Below are 18,580 nucleotides of genomic sequence, written 5' to 3'. Positions count from 1 at the left end.
GAATAATAGGCTCAATCGCATACGTCCATATTCCAAAGCAGAAGCGTAGAAAACTCGACAAAAAGGCAATAAAAGGTCGACTTATTGGGTACGACGAAGATTGCTACCGTATCTGGGTCACAGACGGAAAACACTCGACGCTCGTCCGCTCTCGTGACGTAATCTTCGATGAGAAACCTCTTCCCATCTGTAACAGTGAAATTCCTAAAACAGAAGTTGAGACAAGAGAATACCCGATTACCATAACGCCAAATACGAACTTAGAAAGAGAAGTTGCAATTCCAGAGCAAACACACGTTCACGAGGGAGATACAACTACCGAAACAATCTCCAACGACCATGATCATGTTCTCGAGGGAGAAGAATCGGATCAAGTCCTCTACGAAGACCATGACCATGAAGACAAAACGACAGTTCCAGAAGAATTATTTTATGATGCTGAACCACCGCCAACCGGCTATAATCTTAGAGATCGCTCACTGATTCGACGTCCTGAGAGACTAAGAGATTACGTCTGTATCACTGAAACATTCCCAAATAATTTCGCAGACGCTATGAAAAGGGACGATCGCGAAGAATGGCAAAGGGCAATGGGTAGCGAATTGAAATCCTTCGAAGACCTGAACGTTTGGACGCCGTGTGCATTGCCAAAAGGACGAAAAGCACTTCCCTGCAAATGGGTTTTACGGATCAAACGAAATCCAGATGGCACGATCGACAAATACAAGGCTCGACTTGTCGTAAAAGGGTACAGACAAAGGAAAGGAGTAGACTATGACCAGACCTTCAGTCCTGTCGCACGCCTGACTACTGTACGAGCACTACTCAGTGTTAGCGCGCATGAAAACTTACATCTGGTCCAATTCGACGTTTGCACAGCCTTTCTGAACGGAAAGCTCGAGGAAGAAATATACGTTCAACCGCCAGAAGGGTGTAACCTCACGGAAGGAACGTCTACCGTTTTCAAGCTTAACCGTAGCCTGTACGGACTTAAACAAGCACCAAGGTGCTGGAACTCGTGCTTTCAAGAGATCCTATTGGATATGAACTTCAAACAGTCCGAAGCTGATTGCTGCTTATATTCAAGAGAAGTTAACGGGAAGAAACTACTGATCACGTTGTACGTCGATGACGGATTAGTAGCTGCCACTGATGAAGACACGGCTAACGCTTTCTTAGAAGATTTGAAGAAGAGACTGCGCATAACGACGAAACCAGCGACATATTATCTTGGTCTTCAAATCCATCGAGGAAAGGATGGCTCCATCTTCATCAACCAAGAGGCATACGCGAAAAAGGTATTAGACCGCTTTCAAATGAGTGACTGTAATCCCGTTTCCACACCGATTGAGAGAGAGGCTATTCAAGAAGGGAAAGAAGAAACGGAAGCTTCCTGTTTCCCATATAGAGAAGCTGTCGGTGCTCTGGCATACTTAATGGTTGGTACTCGCCCTGACATTGCTTATGCCATCGGAGTTGTCTCAAGAAAGTTGGAGAAACCTGTAAAGACAGATTGGCTCAAGGTAAAACGTATCTTGCGCTACATCAAAGGTACCTTTTCGCATGGGATCTCATATAAAGCTGGTCTCAAACCTGGAATCCTAGAAGGATTTAGCGACGCCGACCACGGAGGTGATCCAGAAACCGGACGTTCCACAACGGGAGTGATCTGTCGCTATTCTGGAGGCACAGTTTCATGGATCAGTCAGCTACAAACATCGGTCGCTATCTCCACTACAGAAGCCGAAATTGTGGCAGCTAGTGAAGCTGGCAGAGAACTAATGTGGCTTGCTAGACTATACCAGGCATTGACTACAATTGCGGACGTACCGGTTCTGCATGTGGACAATGAAGCTGCTGTTCGTCTTGCTCACAACCCCGAGTTTCACAAGAGAACGAAGCATATCCGGCTCAGACATTTCTACGTCAGAGAATTGGTAACTGAGGGTATCTGCAACGTTGTACGGATCGGAACAAAGGATCAAGTCGCAGACATCCTTACCAAATCACTACCTCGTACGTCATATGCAGTTCTACGCCAGGCACTAGGACTGTGTACTATGTAAATGTTTAGGGAAAGTGTTGGAGTTAATGGATATAGAAACTCCTTATCAAAAACATATACATAGAAAGAAGTGACAAGAGTTGTCATAATAAGAAGAAGTGAAGAAATGTCTGACACTTCGTGAAGTACAATAAAAAATAAGAAAACTGTGATTTCGATAATATATTCTAAAACATCGACGTAACTAATACTAATATATAAAAGTGTGTTAGTAGGTATATTATTTCGTAACTGCCTGCACTCTGCGATTTGAAGATTGGACTCTGTGCTACCAAGAACTTTAAATCATATCACAGTCTTGGTTGGAAACGAACGTTTCGAACTTCATCAGAGCTGAAGACTTGCCGTCGTCTATTCCCGATCTTAATCCGCTGGATTATGATTTATGGTCAGTTTTAGAGAATACGGCTTGCTCTAAACGCCATGATAATTTGGAGTCCCTAAAACAATCCGTACGATTGGCAATGAAAAATTTTCCCATGGAAAGAGTGCGTGCTTCTATTGATAACTGGCCTCAACGTTTAAAGGACTGTATTGCAGCCAATGGAGACCACTTCGAATTTTTTTTTTTTTGTGCTTAGCTGTGTGGACGAGCTCACAGCCCACCTGATGTTAGGTGGTTACTGGAGCCCATAGACATCTACAACGTAAATGCGCCACACACCTTGAGATATAGTTATAAGGTCTCAGTATAGTCACAACGGCTGCCCCACCCTTCAAACCGAAACGCATTACTGCTTCACGGCAGAAATAGGCGGGGCGGTGGTACCTACCCGTGCGGACTCACAAGAGGTCCTACCACCAGTAAAAATAATAAGTCGAATAAGCTTTTTATACTTTAAATTGTTTTATATTTATGTATTAAACTAGCACACTGTATAAGTAATAAATGTTATTTGCAATAGATTTATTTTTATTTTTAATTGTAACAGTATTTATGGCCAGACTAAGTAGAATGAATATAATAATTGTAATATATAATATATAGTAAGTATAATAAATAATATTTATAATAAAATTAAAATTAAACGTTCTGAAAGATAACAAAATAAAAAATATTTTTTTTAATTATTAGAGCGTTGCCAAAAAATCCCCGAGGGCAATTACGGGCCCGCCGACATCCCGATATACGTGCAGTCGATGAAATACAGTGCTCATGTCTGTATTTTTAACATGAAATTAACTGGCCCCTGGAGCCTAGATTATTTTATTTTTTGTTTTTATTATTCTGACGGGCGAACGAACTTGGTGCTAAGCGTTTCGGGAGTCATAGACATCAAAACGTGAATGCTGTCACCTATTTTCAGACTTGAGTTGGAAGTTTCAATTGTATTGTAAAACGACTGTCATACTCGTTATAGCAAAATGGATGATTGTTTCGCACCAAAAATGCTTAGGGTGTGAGTTCTAATCGTGCGGACTTACAATACGACCTTCCACCGGTTCCTGTATCGTGGAGATTGTTCATGCAAATAAAGTAACTCATACCTGCCGGTTGTATCTGGACTTCAGCATATATATAGTCGCGTGATACAATATGAATATAGTTGATATAAAAATAAATCGTATGTGATTATTTTCAGAAATAAATGTAGATACATTTTTAGATTAGAATGCAAATATCAATCAATTTTTCTCCTCGAACTTCTAATGCCACGTGAAGCGATTCGTTCTATTCGCACGTGCCAATGCACAGCTTAAAGGCTAAGTGGGTCTTTGCAAATAAACGTAACTGAAGTATGTATATGTTTTGTTGTATATGCTTTCATTGCAAATATTTACAATTTCCCTGATTTTATGGCTCCTGATGAAATAGTTGTAAACCCTTGACTTCAGCATCAATAATTTATTACCTTAAGTAACAAAAAACATCTAAAACATAATAACTTCAGCCTATTTACATTGACATACGGCAAAGACGTTAAATTTAGTAATAATTAGTTCTAAAAAAGAAATGTGAGCTGAGCTGCTGAGATGCTTGCGGACCAATAAAATAACTTTAATATTTTTTATATTTACTTATAACATTCTATCTTTGTAAGCATAAAGTTTAAATATTAATTTTAATTTTGATGATTTTGATTTGATACTTGAAATCTATTTCAGATTTTTAAAATCTTGAAATCTATTTCAGAAATATTGTTTTCGGAGTTTTTTAAATGGTTCTTAGGTAATTTCAAAACTAACAGGGTTAGCAACCTGATACCATTAACTTATCCTTTAAAGCAGGATGAGCCTATGAGATGTTTAAAAAATCCGTTTATGCCTACTATTGGACAGACAAAATTAATTCTTTGTCGGTATCAGGATAAATAATATTGCACACACTTATAAATCCGTTGCCACCTGTCCTGGTCAAACTGGAAAGGCCTCCGGGCCACCAGAGATCCTTCAATCATAAAAAAATCCGTGGCATATGTTATACTAGACGTTATATTAGATTTAAAAAGAATTATGATCGGCTTATCTCTGATATTGAACCGCTACACTTTTTAATACAGCCTTTGACTGCATTAAGTAAATTAAATTGATTGTGTTTGTAGTCGTCCATGACATTATTCTGTTATAGTTAAAAAGAAAAATATTTCACATAAATAGAACATCGCCATTTGTATACTTGGCCTACTTTGATGTTGACGGGGCATGGAAACTGGAAACATAACTTATTTTCATTTAAGTTAGTGAAGTTCATGTTATTGCGATTTGTCAACATACGGCACTAACCGGCACCGCCCATCGCATCATGTGGGACTGCAATCTCTGCTAGGATAAACGAGTTGATTATTGAAGTCCTTCAAGCGTGTTACCTAGAGCCTTATTCTATTCTTATTTCTATCTAGTTTTATTTTATTGAATAAATGCGTTAACGAACACTCTGCTCACTTTGTGTATAATCTGGTGTAAGAATTATATAGATCTTATGGGCAACTGTTTAGATGTTTTAAGACGTCGCGGTCGAGAGGATGCTCAGTGATTTGGACAAGTCCGCTAAAGGTGCTAAATCCTTTTTTATTGTCACCGTTTTTTTTATCTGCCTATGATGATAGCCACCATTACATCAGATTGACCGAAAGTGTAGGCGAGCTCATTGGGCTCAGCCCAACGTATTTATTCGCACTAGCTAGAGCTAGGGCTAGTGTTAATAATAATCTCAGAATCTAGCGCCAGATCGGAAACGCAACCCACTGAGAAGATCCGGCGAGAAACTTTTTACCACCTTACGGAATGCCCGAGGGACTGCAAGAGGATCGCTAGCTTTTTGAATGGGCGGAGCATCACTATCATTGTAGACGGTTGCTGCTCCGATACTATGACCATTAAGACTGGCGTTCCACAAGGTTCCGTACACTCGCCCACGCTTTTCGTCCTGTATAAAAAATGTGATGGTTTTAAAAAAAAAACTGAAATAAAGTATAAATAATAATATAGGTATATCAATGACATGCTACTTATTGATGGCATGCATTGCTATGCGAATGACAGCACAGGGGATGTGCGATATATCGACCATCAGAGTCTTTCTCGGAGCGTGGTGTAGAAGAGAAGATCTAAGCTTGTGTCTTAAGTGAAGAACTCTCTGGGGCGAGTCTCCGAGTGGGGTGAATTTAGTTCAATTCAACCCCTTCAAGACACAAGTTTACGCGTTCACTGCGAAGAAGGACCCCTTTGTCATGACGCCGCAATTCCAAGGAGTATCCCTGCAACCTTCCGAGAGTATTATGATACTTGGAGTCGACATTTCAAGCGATGTCCAGTTTCGGAGTCATTTGGAGGGCAATGCCAAGTTGGCGTCCAAAATGCTGAGAGTCCTCAACAGAGTGAAGCGATTCAAGCCTTGACAATACTTTTGCTTTACAAAGCACAGGTCCGGACTCGCGTGGAGCATTGTTCCCGCCTCTGGGCTGGGGCTTCAAATACCAGCTACTTCCATTTGACTCCATACAGAAGAGACCTGTTCGGATTGTCGATAATCCCATTCTCACGGATCGTTTTGAACCTCTGGGTCTGCGGAGGAACTTCAGTTCCCTCTGTATTCTGTACCATATGTTCCATGGGGAGTGCTCTGAGGAATTGTTCGAGATGATATCAACGTCTCGTTTTTACCATCGCACCGCCCGCCACCGGAGTAGAGTCCATCCATACTAACTGGAGCCACTACGCTCATCCACAGTGCATTTTCAGAGATCTTTTTTACCACATACCCTTCGGCTTTGGAATGAGCTCTCCTCCACGGTGTTTCCCGAGCTTTATTACATGTCCTTCTTGAAACGAGGCTTATAGAGAGTATTAAACTGTAGGCAGCGGCTTGACTCTGCACCTGACATTGCTGGCGTCCATGAGCGACGGTAACCACTCATCATCAGGTGGCCCATCTGCTCATCTTCTTACACGGACAATAAAAAAAGTGGACTGCCTCTGTAAATTAATTTACTAGTTGAATCCTTGGTCGCATTCGACGAGAACGGTGACCGGTGCTTGGAATCCGTAAAAGCACCGATAATGAAAGGGGAGGAATCTAAGTGATGTATTTTGGGCGACGGCAACTGTTTACCGTTAGGTCCGCAGGATCGGGTGTGTAGTTTCCGGCGGACACGATAAGGAGGTTATCGTCTAGGGCCATTTTTCGAAGTGGCACACAGACGCCGTCTTCAATTACTTAGTACGGGAATCTAATTCCAGATCGTCGCGAAGATCCATATTCCTCACGAACCATGATGCTTCGACGGCTATCAAGTAAAAACGGGATTGAATAATTTGAAGAGTGTTTATGTTGGTGCGGGTTGCGTGAGCGAACACTATACTTGCGGGACCCCCACCGCTAGATACGGGGGCGAAAGCGAGCTCCCCCTACTCGATATCGGAACGAACGGTTCGACAAGAAGTCTCGTGTCATGAGCACGAGACTATCTGGCATGCCCATATTGTATAGTTTGTAAATCAAACCGTCGTGCCAAACTTTGTCGAGCACATTCGCGACATCGAAGAAGAGGGCTCCCACCAGGACCGGTCTACGTTTGTTGAGCCTTAATAAGAAGTGCTCCGGTGCATTTGATGGACGCACGAATGTTTGATGCGGAATCCAAATTACTCGTTGATTAAAATGCCTTTTGAGGTGTTAAAATCGCACAGGCTTTACGAAGGAGTCGTACGTGAACTTTATATACATAGTGATGTCATATAGAAAAAAGCAGACTGACACGCAGACGTGCTGAAATCTTAATTGCTATTTAAACAAACAAAAAAAGTTTGGACAGGTTTTTAACTGAAACGTAAGAGAGTTGATGACGATAAATCAATTAAGTACCATACCATAGCCCTATTACCTATTACCATCAATCTCTATTACCATAATCTCGCCATTTGAATCGCTTTAACCTCTCCATATATTTCTATCTCATCCATGTAGTAGCCTACGCGATTAAGAAAAGAAAAAGAAATCCCTATATTCGCCGTACATTGCGGCGCCTATGATCTGCTGATTCAATAACATAGTCGTAGTGAAAGCCAAAATAATATGTACAAGGCCGTTAAACTTCAAAACAGTACGTGACTAACTTACACAATTATATTAAAATTTATTTTTGGTGTTTCATTTTAGATGCGAACGATGACCTGAATGCAAAATATTTCGACCAAGGAAAAAGGCTATTAGATAATGCAATATGTTGTCACGTTTTCTGAACAAATTGTTTAATCAAACCAACGTCACTGAAAATCCACAGCTGAAGGTGCTTTATACACGTTATGAAGAGTGTTTTGTCTCAAATGAGACTCACAATACAATAGTTCAGTCGGAATACGACGGTGAGTAAACAAGTGCATCGGTGGACGAGACCTGAAAAATAATCCTTGAATGGACGCCACATAAGTACATCAATACTATTTGTATTTTTATTAGTTTTTCTCTGTCTGATCTAATAAGATAAAATATAATATTAATACACTAGGTAGAAATAGAAGAAAAGTTTTGAATGTTAAATCGCGGTAAGATTTTTAAATGTTTTCAATGAATTTAATTTGTGTCATAGTAAATTTAATTAATCATACACCGAAAAATTTGTCATAAAAACGGTTTTACATCGTAACGTAGCCGAAACGCAACGTATAATATTAACTTCATCAATCCTAACTTTGGTAATAAATGTAATTCAGAAAAATTTATATTGCAATTTATGTGGCTTTTTGCTTTCACCTCATAGAATTTGCACAAGCACACTCAATATTTACACTCAATACATAAGTTTAATAAATCACAATTTAAAGTACCTTTTCAATGTGATGTAATTAAGTTGAGTGAAACAGTATTCAAAATACAAAAGATTGACATTTTTATTTCAATAAATTTAATAATAATCTGACTATTATCAAAATAGAACGAGTAATAGTAAATAAAGATTTACTTATTAAACAAGACCACATTCGACTGCTCACCGTATTCCTTGCTGTGACATGCTCTGCAAATAAGAAGACTTTCGTGACACAGTCCTGCAGTTTTTATTTAATTTTGTTTAATCGATGTATTTTTCGGTTTTAACAGAAAATGCTCCACGGTGCCCGAAAACGTTCGACGGTTTTTCATGTTGGGACGAAACTCCGTCCAACACAACGGTTGCACAAAATTGTCCAGAATTAATAAATGGATTCGACCCAAGCCGAACTGCTTTTAAAGAGTGAGTACCTATATGACATTCAAAATTGTATTCTTTTTTCTCCGTTTCAGTTTTTAATAATACAAATGGATATTTTACGTATAGATACAATTAAAGATAGTAGGTGGTAGGACCTCTTGTGAGTCCGCACGGGTAGGTACCACCACCTTACCTATTTCTGCCGTGAAGCAATAATGCGTTTCGATCTGAAGGATAGGGCAGCCGTTGTAACTAAACTGAGATCTTAGAACTTATATCTCAAGGTGGGTGGTGCATTTACGTTGTAGATGTCTATGGGCCCCAGTAACCACTTAACACCGGGTAGACTGTGTGCTCGTCCAACCATCTAAGCAATAAAAAAAAAATGGTTCGTGTCTAGAATTAGTAATTTATTTTAAAATTCAGAATGCCTAAAGTCTGTGCCCTGGACACTTCCTTACTTAAACAAGAAGCGAAGAAGACATTTTTATGCTTCTATCATTTTGCTACCATTTTTAAATTAGTATTCGTTTTGATTATGGTTTTCGGAGCCTATATACATCATATCCTATTAGTAGGTACTATAAGTTATTGTGTAGATAGATGGACGAACTAATGGAGCATCAGTCAGGAGATTGCTGGAGATAACAACGTTTACCGTATACGACGTATGTACGTATTTACAGCAACGTAAATGCCTCCACCCGGAGGACGAAATTTCAATTAATTGCATAATGTTTGTCCCACCCTTCAATCAGAAACGCATGATAATGTAATATTCAGACAATATGGCTACATTTACCTATATATCTAAATCTAATAGTTTAGTTGCTTTTACATCACTAACTGCAAGAGATGGGGTTATGTTAATCGAAACCTCTAAATATAAAAAAATCTAAAGTAGAAGACATTGCTTATTTGTATCGAAGTCTGAACATCTAATAGATATAATAGTTGCCTTCACTTATATTCTTCACTCTGTCAACGTAAATTTTTTTTTTTCTCCTACCTACACCGAAAGTTTGGTTTTCCTCCCGCTGTACAGGGAAGAAAGTCTAACTTTTCCTCCCGCTGTACAGGGAAGAAAGTGTAACTTTTCCACCCTGGGTACCGACAAGTGCGCATGCGCGTTAGTACCTACATCTGCTTTTACGCACCTAAAATTCTCCGCCATTGTTGTGCTCTGGTAATAAAACTTGGTATTTAAAATTTTCAAAACGCTGAAACTACACTTTGTTTTTTAAAGTCAAACAGCATTATTTATTTATTTACTGGTCAAAATGAAAAAAAAAACATATATATGTATGTATGTATGCATATTAAAGGACGGGCTCACTATTTTCCTAATAGGATTATGTTTCAGTCGAAATGTATGTAAACCAATTTAAAAATACATTTATAAAAAATATTTACATCAACTATATTTTGCAAGCAGCAAATCATGGTTCCACTACGCGCCTTCCGAGACCAGCTTGATGGTCGTTATAGTTTAATGCAAAATTAAAAAGAAAGCATAATATTCAATTTCTTAGGACTACGTTTTCAACGCATCGGAGAACTGTGAAGGTTTTTTTAGTAAGAAATGTTGACTTTTATATGATACTAGGGTTTTTTATGTGTTCTCCCTGTGATGGTATATGGGGCCGAAACATGGACGCTCAAAAAGCAAATTATGACCAAAATGCGAGTCACGTGAAGAACCATGGAACGGGCATAGCCGTTTAGGCTTAGGCATTTCTCCACTAGATAGAGTACGCAATACCGAAATCCGCAGAAGAACTGGTTTGACTGACATAGAGCCAAAGTGATTGCTCGGAATAAGTGAAAGTGGACCGGCCACATATGCCGTCGCACTGACAATCGGTGGGGCACAAAATTACTGGAGTGGAGACCTCGTACTGGACGTCGTAACGTAGGCAGGCAGTCAACGAGGTGGACCGAAGACTTGGTCAAAGTGGTTGGTAAGGACTGGATACGCAAGGCAACAGAGCGAAAAGGATGGGTTACATTCGAAAAGACATTGGATGGACACTCTTTTTCAATCCTAGTCCACCCACGCTCAGCATTTTAATAATAATAATAATAACAATAAATATTTACTAACAATCACGCCACGTTAACTGGTCCCGTGATAAGTCCGTAAAGAACTTGTGTTACAGGTACCAGATAACGGTAATAAATGTAAGATTTTTATTATACACATACATATATTTAATATACATCCATAACCCTGGAAAAGACGTTTATATTTATCATACAAATATCTTCCCTTGGCGGGATTCGAACCCGCGACCCCCTTATGTAGTGACCATGTTACTTACCACTACACCAGACGGCCGTTAAAGCATTGAGTGGACTCGGGTTGAAAAAGAGAGACTAACTAACTTTAGGATTAACTTACAAAATCAATAGACCCTCATAGCATTTTACTTTTTCTTACGATTAATTTAATTGTTGTTTATCGTATTAAGTACTTTTGAAACGTGGTACTAATAGATATACAAAGTAGTTAAATTGACTGATGCTTGTACAAACCACAGCTGTTTGGAGAACGGAACTTGGCTCGAGCATCCGGAGAGCAAGAAAGTATGGACCAATTACACGACATGCATTGACTACGATGATCTGCGTGTAAGTACAATAACAAAATACAATGAACGTTACTATTAGTTACTATTAGTTATTATTAGTTAGAAACTGACAAACTTTAATTTAAGATTTTTTACGCTCCACTTTGAACGAATCGCCGATTCGATCAGAGAGATAAATCATGGTAGTTATTAAACTAGAGGTCCCGCAGTAGTCGAAATTCGACTATAATTAATTGCAATTGTAAGTTTGTACACTATAATGATTGTATTTTATACTTCTATAATCACAAATTTCGCCAAGGCTACACTATAAAAAAATATTATTAAAGACAAACAATATTTAATCTATTCTCAATTTGACCACAAACGTCAAGAACAAAAGTTTGACAATAAATAGGTAGTATGCATGCGTGTGTGCGTCAAATACATGGTATGTAGTGTGTGCAATGTTTTCTTTATTGATTTAATGTATCTTTTATGCATTATTTAAAAAAAAAATTAGCATTGCGCACTTCTTCTCTATATTCTCTATAAGTGTGGAAAATTTCATACTCCTCCGTCCGCGCAATTTACGTAAAAAGGGATACAACGTTTTTGCTTCACGTATTAATATATAGATTTAGTAAAAAATGTACCTTTGTACGTATAGAGTTTATAATAAAATAATTTCCGTATTTTTATGTACGCACTGACCGTGGTTTCGTCTGTACCAACGTACAGTTTCTTATTGGGATCCTATAAAAGAGTACACAAATAATTGAAAACAGGATAAGGACAGACAAACCGCAACCATTTCTTAAAACAAAAGGGATGGCCCTGGTTGTACAATACGATTTAGTGATTTAGTATTATAATAATGATAATAATAAGGGTGATATCTGCAGAAATAATCCCGGTAGTTGTATCGGTGAATGGTTTGGTCCCTAAAAGCCTTCCAAAACATCTCGAGAGGCTTGGTCTCAATAAAAATTCGGTGGTAGCCCAAATGCAAAAAGCAGTCTTGCTCGACAATGCCCGTATATTTCGCCGGTTTCTCTCCCAATAGTCCCTAACGCTCCAGCCGATTGTTGCCCACCTCGCCGGAGTGTGTCCTGCCGTCTTCGCAGGCGAGGCAGTGTTTAATACACATTAATAATAATAATTACATTTATTTACTCCACAATACAAATAACTTTTCAATTTATATGACATAGATTTCTAATTCTATCTAAACAATATTACAATATATTATTAAAGTGACAGTGGAGATAAAAAGGCCGCGGCTCAGCTTATATTAGTATTGTATAGATTTATCATCAAATAAATTCGTAAAAAAGATCAGAAGGTTTTTCCTTTGTACAGACGAGCATACGGCCTACCTGATGGTAAGTAGTCACCGTTGCTCTTAAATATCAGCAATTTCAGGAGCATAGCCGAGCCGTTGCCTGCTACATATTAATTTTTATTTTGTATGGATATTAATTATTATTTTACAATTATTATTATTTTTATTGCCCTTGTAGGCAGACGAGCATACGGCCCACCTGATGGTGAGTGGTTACCGTCGCCCATGGACTTCAGCAATGCCAGGGGCAGAGCCAAGCCGCTGCCTACCGATTAATTACTTACCGATAATTAATTGCAATATAAATAATTGGGCGCTAGGCCCACCTGGTAGTAAATTTGAAATCTCAATAGCACTTGTACAGCGTCATTCGTTCTACCCTTTAAACCAAAATGGACGCATGATCGTTTCGCGGCAAATGTAACTGTAATATTGTGTACAGTTCCGCAACGTGATCAACAACATGTATGTCGGTGGCTACGCGATCTCATTGATCGCTCTGGTCCTGTCTCTGATGATATTCGCCTTTCTCAGGTAAGAAAAAACAATACTGTCCTCGGCCGAAATGAATTTATTTTAAACTAGCGACCCGCCCTCGCTTCGCTTCGAAAACATTAAATTTTATTATTGGTCCCGCGATGTTACCCGCGGTTATTATCGTAACGCGGGTGATGCCGCGGGGCGAAGCTAGTCTTAAAAAAGTAGCCTAAGTTACTCCTTATATCATCAGCTACCTATCAGTGAAAGACAGACAAAAATTGTAAAAAATGTTATTTTGGTGTATGTACCGTATATATATATATTCATATGCATGTAGTAAATGGCGGTTGTTTCAATATTACAAACAGACACTCCAATTTTATTTATATGTATAGATTAATATGGATAATTATTAATTTAAATTTATCTGTTTTATTGAAGGAACCGTAAATTAGTGAGCAAACCGTTCCTTTTACTAATAAATACGCAACTAATCTGTGTTCATGAAAAATCGCGATTCACCCATAGTGCCCATAAAATTTAGAAAGAAACCAGATATGTTTTTTTTTATTGCTAATATTGACGGACGACTTCAAGGATTATCTGGTATTAAGTGGATATCGGAGCCCATATACAAAAACAATGTAAATGCCACCTCGCACTAAGTTTTACACACTCGGTTTTACAGTAGCATAGGGCAGCCTTTATTAATATTGAGATTTCGATTTAATGTGTCCGGGGAACGTGACATTGACGATGCGTAGCTTATTCTCGCCGGTGAGCACTGGTTCAAAAGTTGAATCATTCAATTACAGCAATAAAACATAAGCAGCATAACCTTTAATGAGTTTTCAATAATCTGTTTTAATGACAAAAAACAAAACGATAATATCCCTACTAAAATTTTGGTCACTTGTTGATGAAACATAATTAAATTAAAATAAAGTGGACACTACCAGTTTCAAGCACCCTCGAAAAAATATGCTGTTGATGCCTTTCTTCTATTTTCCTTGGACATTTATTCGATATTTACTTTGATAATGTTATTGAATACGCTTAATTCATTTAAAACTAATGTTGCATCTTTTTGGATCATTAAGACAAGCTGACCCAGAATTTCAAATAATATTTTTAATGATATGTATTGTTATTCAAGTAGAGTATAATTTTTTTAGCGAATATATAATATTGCTTCTGCCTTGTAATAAATAATATCGCTGTGTTTGATACTAACCACTTTTTTTATTTTTCTGCATACTCACAAATGCTTCTGCTCGAATGAATCAAGACATCAAATAAACCAATCGTTTCCTTTTCCTTATAGAAGGTAAATATACAAATTTTTAGTGAAATCGCTAATATTTTCAATTTTTAATAGCAATTACAAACTTATATTAATAGTAACTTTTGAAACTAATGTTTCAAATACAATTCGCGAACGAACGAATCAATGAATTCAAAGCGAGTGAGATCCAATTCAAAGAATTTTCAGCGGTTTTTTCACTGTTCCCTCTTGACAATTAACTGATGCTCTGTTCGATGACGTCCACTGCCTAGCTACGTTTAAACTCGTGATTCACGAAATGTTTAGTTTATAAAACGTATTTTTCTTTTTTTTTTGCTTATTTGATGTTGGTATTATCTCTAACACTCTGTACTGTGTTAACTGAAAATGAAACAATAGTTTTTAAAGAAAAGAAAAAAAACATTTAAATTAATAGTGGTTTGTGAATGCGATTAAGAATCATCTCAAAAGCTTTTGCAAGCATCGAATTGCATGTTTCATGAATTTTCCTAAATCAGTACATAGATATTAGGCCAATATCAATGTTCTTATAAAAGTGTGTAAATAAGCATTCATGTTTTTAGGCATTTTCAACATAAGCGGACGCGAATCCATGCCAATCTATTCATTTCGTTCATCCTCAACAACATCATGTGGATCGTCTGGTATAAAACTGTTGTGGACTACATCGAAGTGGTACAAGAAAACACGGTAAGTAAATTTTTTAGTTTTAGTAAGATCGTTAAATTACCTCTATCTTTGTTACAAAAAAAAGTAATAATAAACATTTACGCAATATTTTAAGGTCATCAGAAACTTTGACGCTGACTATTAAAAACATACTCGTATATAAAAGTACAAAACAATTCCGAAAATTGGCTAAGCCCCTTCTTGTAAATTTGTAATTTTATGTAATAAACAATTATTTCACTGAAATTCGTTAGACAGTAAGAAGATTATATCTTGTTGTAAATTTATTAACATTCTAATTCGATATTCAGTGAATTTGTTGTAAAAGCTTCGAACAATTTAGTTGTGTTAAGTTTCCTAACATTCAAGTGCACTCAGTGCCGTAGCTAGGTAACCAAGGGCCCTGGGGCAATTTAAAAAATGGAGCCCCACTGCTATGTAAGCTGATTAGGTTTTATCAAATAAAAATATGAAATATACAAACACTTTAAAAATGCTAAGCTACTTAAGCTCTTTTTTTGTGCACTAAAGGGCAGATATTAAAATTATTAAACAGTAACAATATAAATTACAATTAATACTTGGTGTAGGTTTGGGTAATAAAAACGAAATAGAGAAGATTCAAGGGTTTATTATATAATGGTCAGCTCTTTTTTTTTTGGGCTGGGGGCCGTACCTTCTACGAGGTCTCCGCGCCTACGCGGCGCGCGCGGTACGTGGGTCTGGTCTGCGACTGCGAGACCACGGATGTTTTCAGGGCACTACCCACTAAAGGACTCCGCTGCACTCTTCGCCCAAGCGTCCGATCCCCTCCGAGGTCAGAACCCGGATGAGGTAAGGGGGTTACCGCGGTCAACACTACAACCAGACGGCGCAGCTCACCCCAAGGAGGGCCGGCTGACGGAGCCTTCAAGGCGAATCGAAGGCTCTGAAACGTCACCCGTCTCGTTACGGCAGCCCGTCAGGCCGCCCAGACGGTGCCGCTGGTGTCCCGGAATACCCCGCTGGATCAGAACCAGCCTGCCGGGTCGGGATGCGATACACCGCATCGGTGTATCGTATCTCCTTGACGGCGCGCTAGAGTGCTGGTAGCGCGTCGCGCGGCCTCTACAAGCTTACTTACTCCTGATAAAGTATTAATTTTTTAATCGTTCTCGAAAAAAAAATCTTAACTCGAATTCACAATAAAACGCACCTCGATGAATAATAAAACGCTCATTACACTATCCGTCAAATTGACAACACTGCCAACCTACAGAAAGAATTAGGGGAATTCCCTAGGCATAGCTTTTGAATTTCTTTCAACTGAGCTGTCATGATTAAAGTGGGGTTGCAACCTGTCATATTTATTTTGAAAATAGGAGAAATTTCCAAAAGTTCAATTCGATCGAGTTTTCTGATAAGGATTCGAGGGCCCCCTGAGTGCACTGAACGTTCCCATAATTTTTATGTACTTAAATAGCCTGTCAAAACATCTAGAATAGAATATCTTTTAGGCTAAGTCACGATTTATAACTCCCTTTACAATCGTCTCATTAAAGTTATCCATGAATGTCTAATATAGCCTGACATTTATTAAATTATCTGAATGAGATTATATTTGCATTTTTTTATGCTTACTAGATTCTTAAGTAGTTCTTTTAACACAGATTTGGTGTCAATCCCTTCACATCTTGACATACTATCACATGATGACGAGCTACATGTGGATGTTCTGCGAAGGCCTACACCTGCATGTTGGACTGGTTATTACAAACAGTTATATTTTTAATGTTGTGACCACAGCCTTTTCTAGAACCACAGTAAAATACTTTAAATAGTTGATATTAGCTTTCGATGTTTTTTCTCAGTATTCGACCGAACGCACGAAACCGAAATTGAAATTTCTTATTCCATCACCCTGTTTCCTCTTACAAATCATATTTGTACAAGAATTTACCAAATTACAGTCGAACCCTAAATCAGAATATTATTATATACCATCTATGTTTTTAATCACAGTGACTGTGATAAGGTGAAAAGCAAACCAACAGACACTATTAACGTTTGATTTAGCCTCATTATTCAAAGAGAAAACAGTGAAATATGTTTGATTGGACAAAGCGCAAACTGCATTTTATTTCCAGTGCCATAGCCAAAACAGTCCTGCTACACTAATCCGTAAAGTTGCTTTAAAAACGTTTACCATTACCTTTTAAACATTTACGGTGACCAAGACTAACTTAACAGAAACTAAATCAGATACTCGTCTGTGTTTCAAATTTCATTCAGTGAACAAACAGAAAATTTCAATAGTTCTATTGCATTATTAAGTTAATTTGGATTATATGCACAAACTTAGATCATATAGATATATATACATACATCATCATCATCATCAGCCTATAGCAGTCCACTGCTGGACATAGGCATAATGTACTTTATTTCGTCTATTGATGAGATGCATACTTATTGTTCTAATAGTACTTATAACTTGCTGATTATCAATTTATCTGAGTGCTACTTCTTAGGTAAGCTAAGGCTTTAGTCACCTGACTGTGGCCTGGGTAAAATCATTTGGATTCTTTAGCCGACGCTACCAAAATGTTACATTCTATAACTGAGATTAATATTAAAAATACAAAATAAAATATCTGACTTTAAAAATGTTGGGATGTTGACTACATTTTGAATGACGCTTGTTAATAAACTGATTTCTAAAATAGAATATCATGAATACATTCATAAACAAATAAGTTAAAAGGCTTTAAATTGGTAGTTATTGTTCGAAAAATGGGCCTGAGGTGTCCTGACGTCATTGTAAAACTTGTGGGCGTACCTACTCATATTTATTTTGAAAAATTAAATTCCTATATCATTTCAAATACGTTAACGTATTAAATGATGTAGTACATAGCCAAATGTAGGAGGCATCTGAATTCAGCTGAATCTTGTTGCTCTCTCTCTGTCTAGCTATTTATCCCACATGGTAGTGGAGCTAGCTTTCCTTATTCGCTCTGTCTTCGACATCCTCGTCAGCAGCATTGCATTCCTTTTTGTCCTTTCCACCTTTTCTTGGTCGAGGTCGAATCTCCTTTACTATAATAATAAATGTGCGCATTTAAAAACATTATAAAGCATGCTTGAAACGGACCTTGACTTTGTGTGTGTGTGTGTGTTTTATTGGTTAATTAGAGTAACATAGTTAATAAAAATCCTTTGAATACCAGATGTCTATAAATGAACATATCTCAGTACGCTCATACTGTGCCATCGGGTGGGCCATCCCAGCTCTGGTTGTCGCTCTATATACTGGTGTTCGTATGCAACTCCGTTATGGAACAGAACGGTAAGAATGTTTTTTTATTAAAAATAAAAATCCAAGTTATGTTAACGAAAAAGAAATGTTGTTATTCAGGGTGATGTTTTATAATCAGAATCAATAAACACAGCTTTGACACAGTATTTATTAGGCAACTCCTTTACGAAAATTGTAGATGTTAACTATTGTTGATGGTGGGTGCTTAAATCTCCAAG

At 37.8% G+C, this 18,580-nt stretch overlaps 1 protein-coding gene across 2 annotated transcripts in view; it reads left to right on the top strand.

Moving 5' to 3' along the window:
* Positions 1–18,580, top strand: part of NGR-B4 (neuropeptide receptor B4) — a 46,359-nt gene that overhangs the window by 17,814 nt on the left and 9,965 nt on the right. Inside the window, exons 2-8 of one of the 2 annotated variants that reach the window (XM_089729020.1) lie at positions 7,665–7,870; positions 8,604–8,736; positions 11,235–11,325; positions 13,052–13,143; positions 14,959–15,085; positions 16,714–16,809; positions 18,274–18,392. In XM_089729020.1, the coding sequence (XP_089585146.1) occupies positions 7,729–7,870; positions 8,604–8,736; positions 11,235–11,325; positions 13,052–13,143; positions 14,959–15,085; positions 16,714–16,809; positions 18,274–18,392 (800 nt within the window). In that variant the 5' untranslated portion in view covers positions 7,665–7,728. The remainder of the gene's footprint in view (positions 1–7,664; positions 7,871–8,603; positions 8,737–11,234; positions 11,326–13,051; positions 13,144–14,958; positions 15,086–16,713; positions 16,810–18,273; positions 18,393–18,580) is intronic. The other variant, XM_089729029.1, reaches the window with a different exon arrangement.

Source organism: Bombyx mandarina, chromosome 01, assembly GCF_030267445.1.
Source record: "Bombyx mandarina strain Sakado chromosome 01, ASM3026744v2".
Lineage (NCBI taxonomy): Eukaryota > Metazoa > Arthropoda > Insecta > Lepidoptera > Bombycidae > Bombyx > Bombyx mandarina.
The sequence above is the reverse complement of the archived record's forward strand: the minus strand, read 5'-3'. Positions and strand labels throughout refer to the sequence as shown.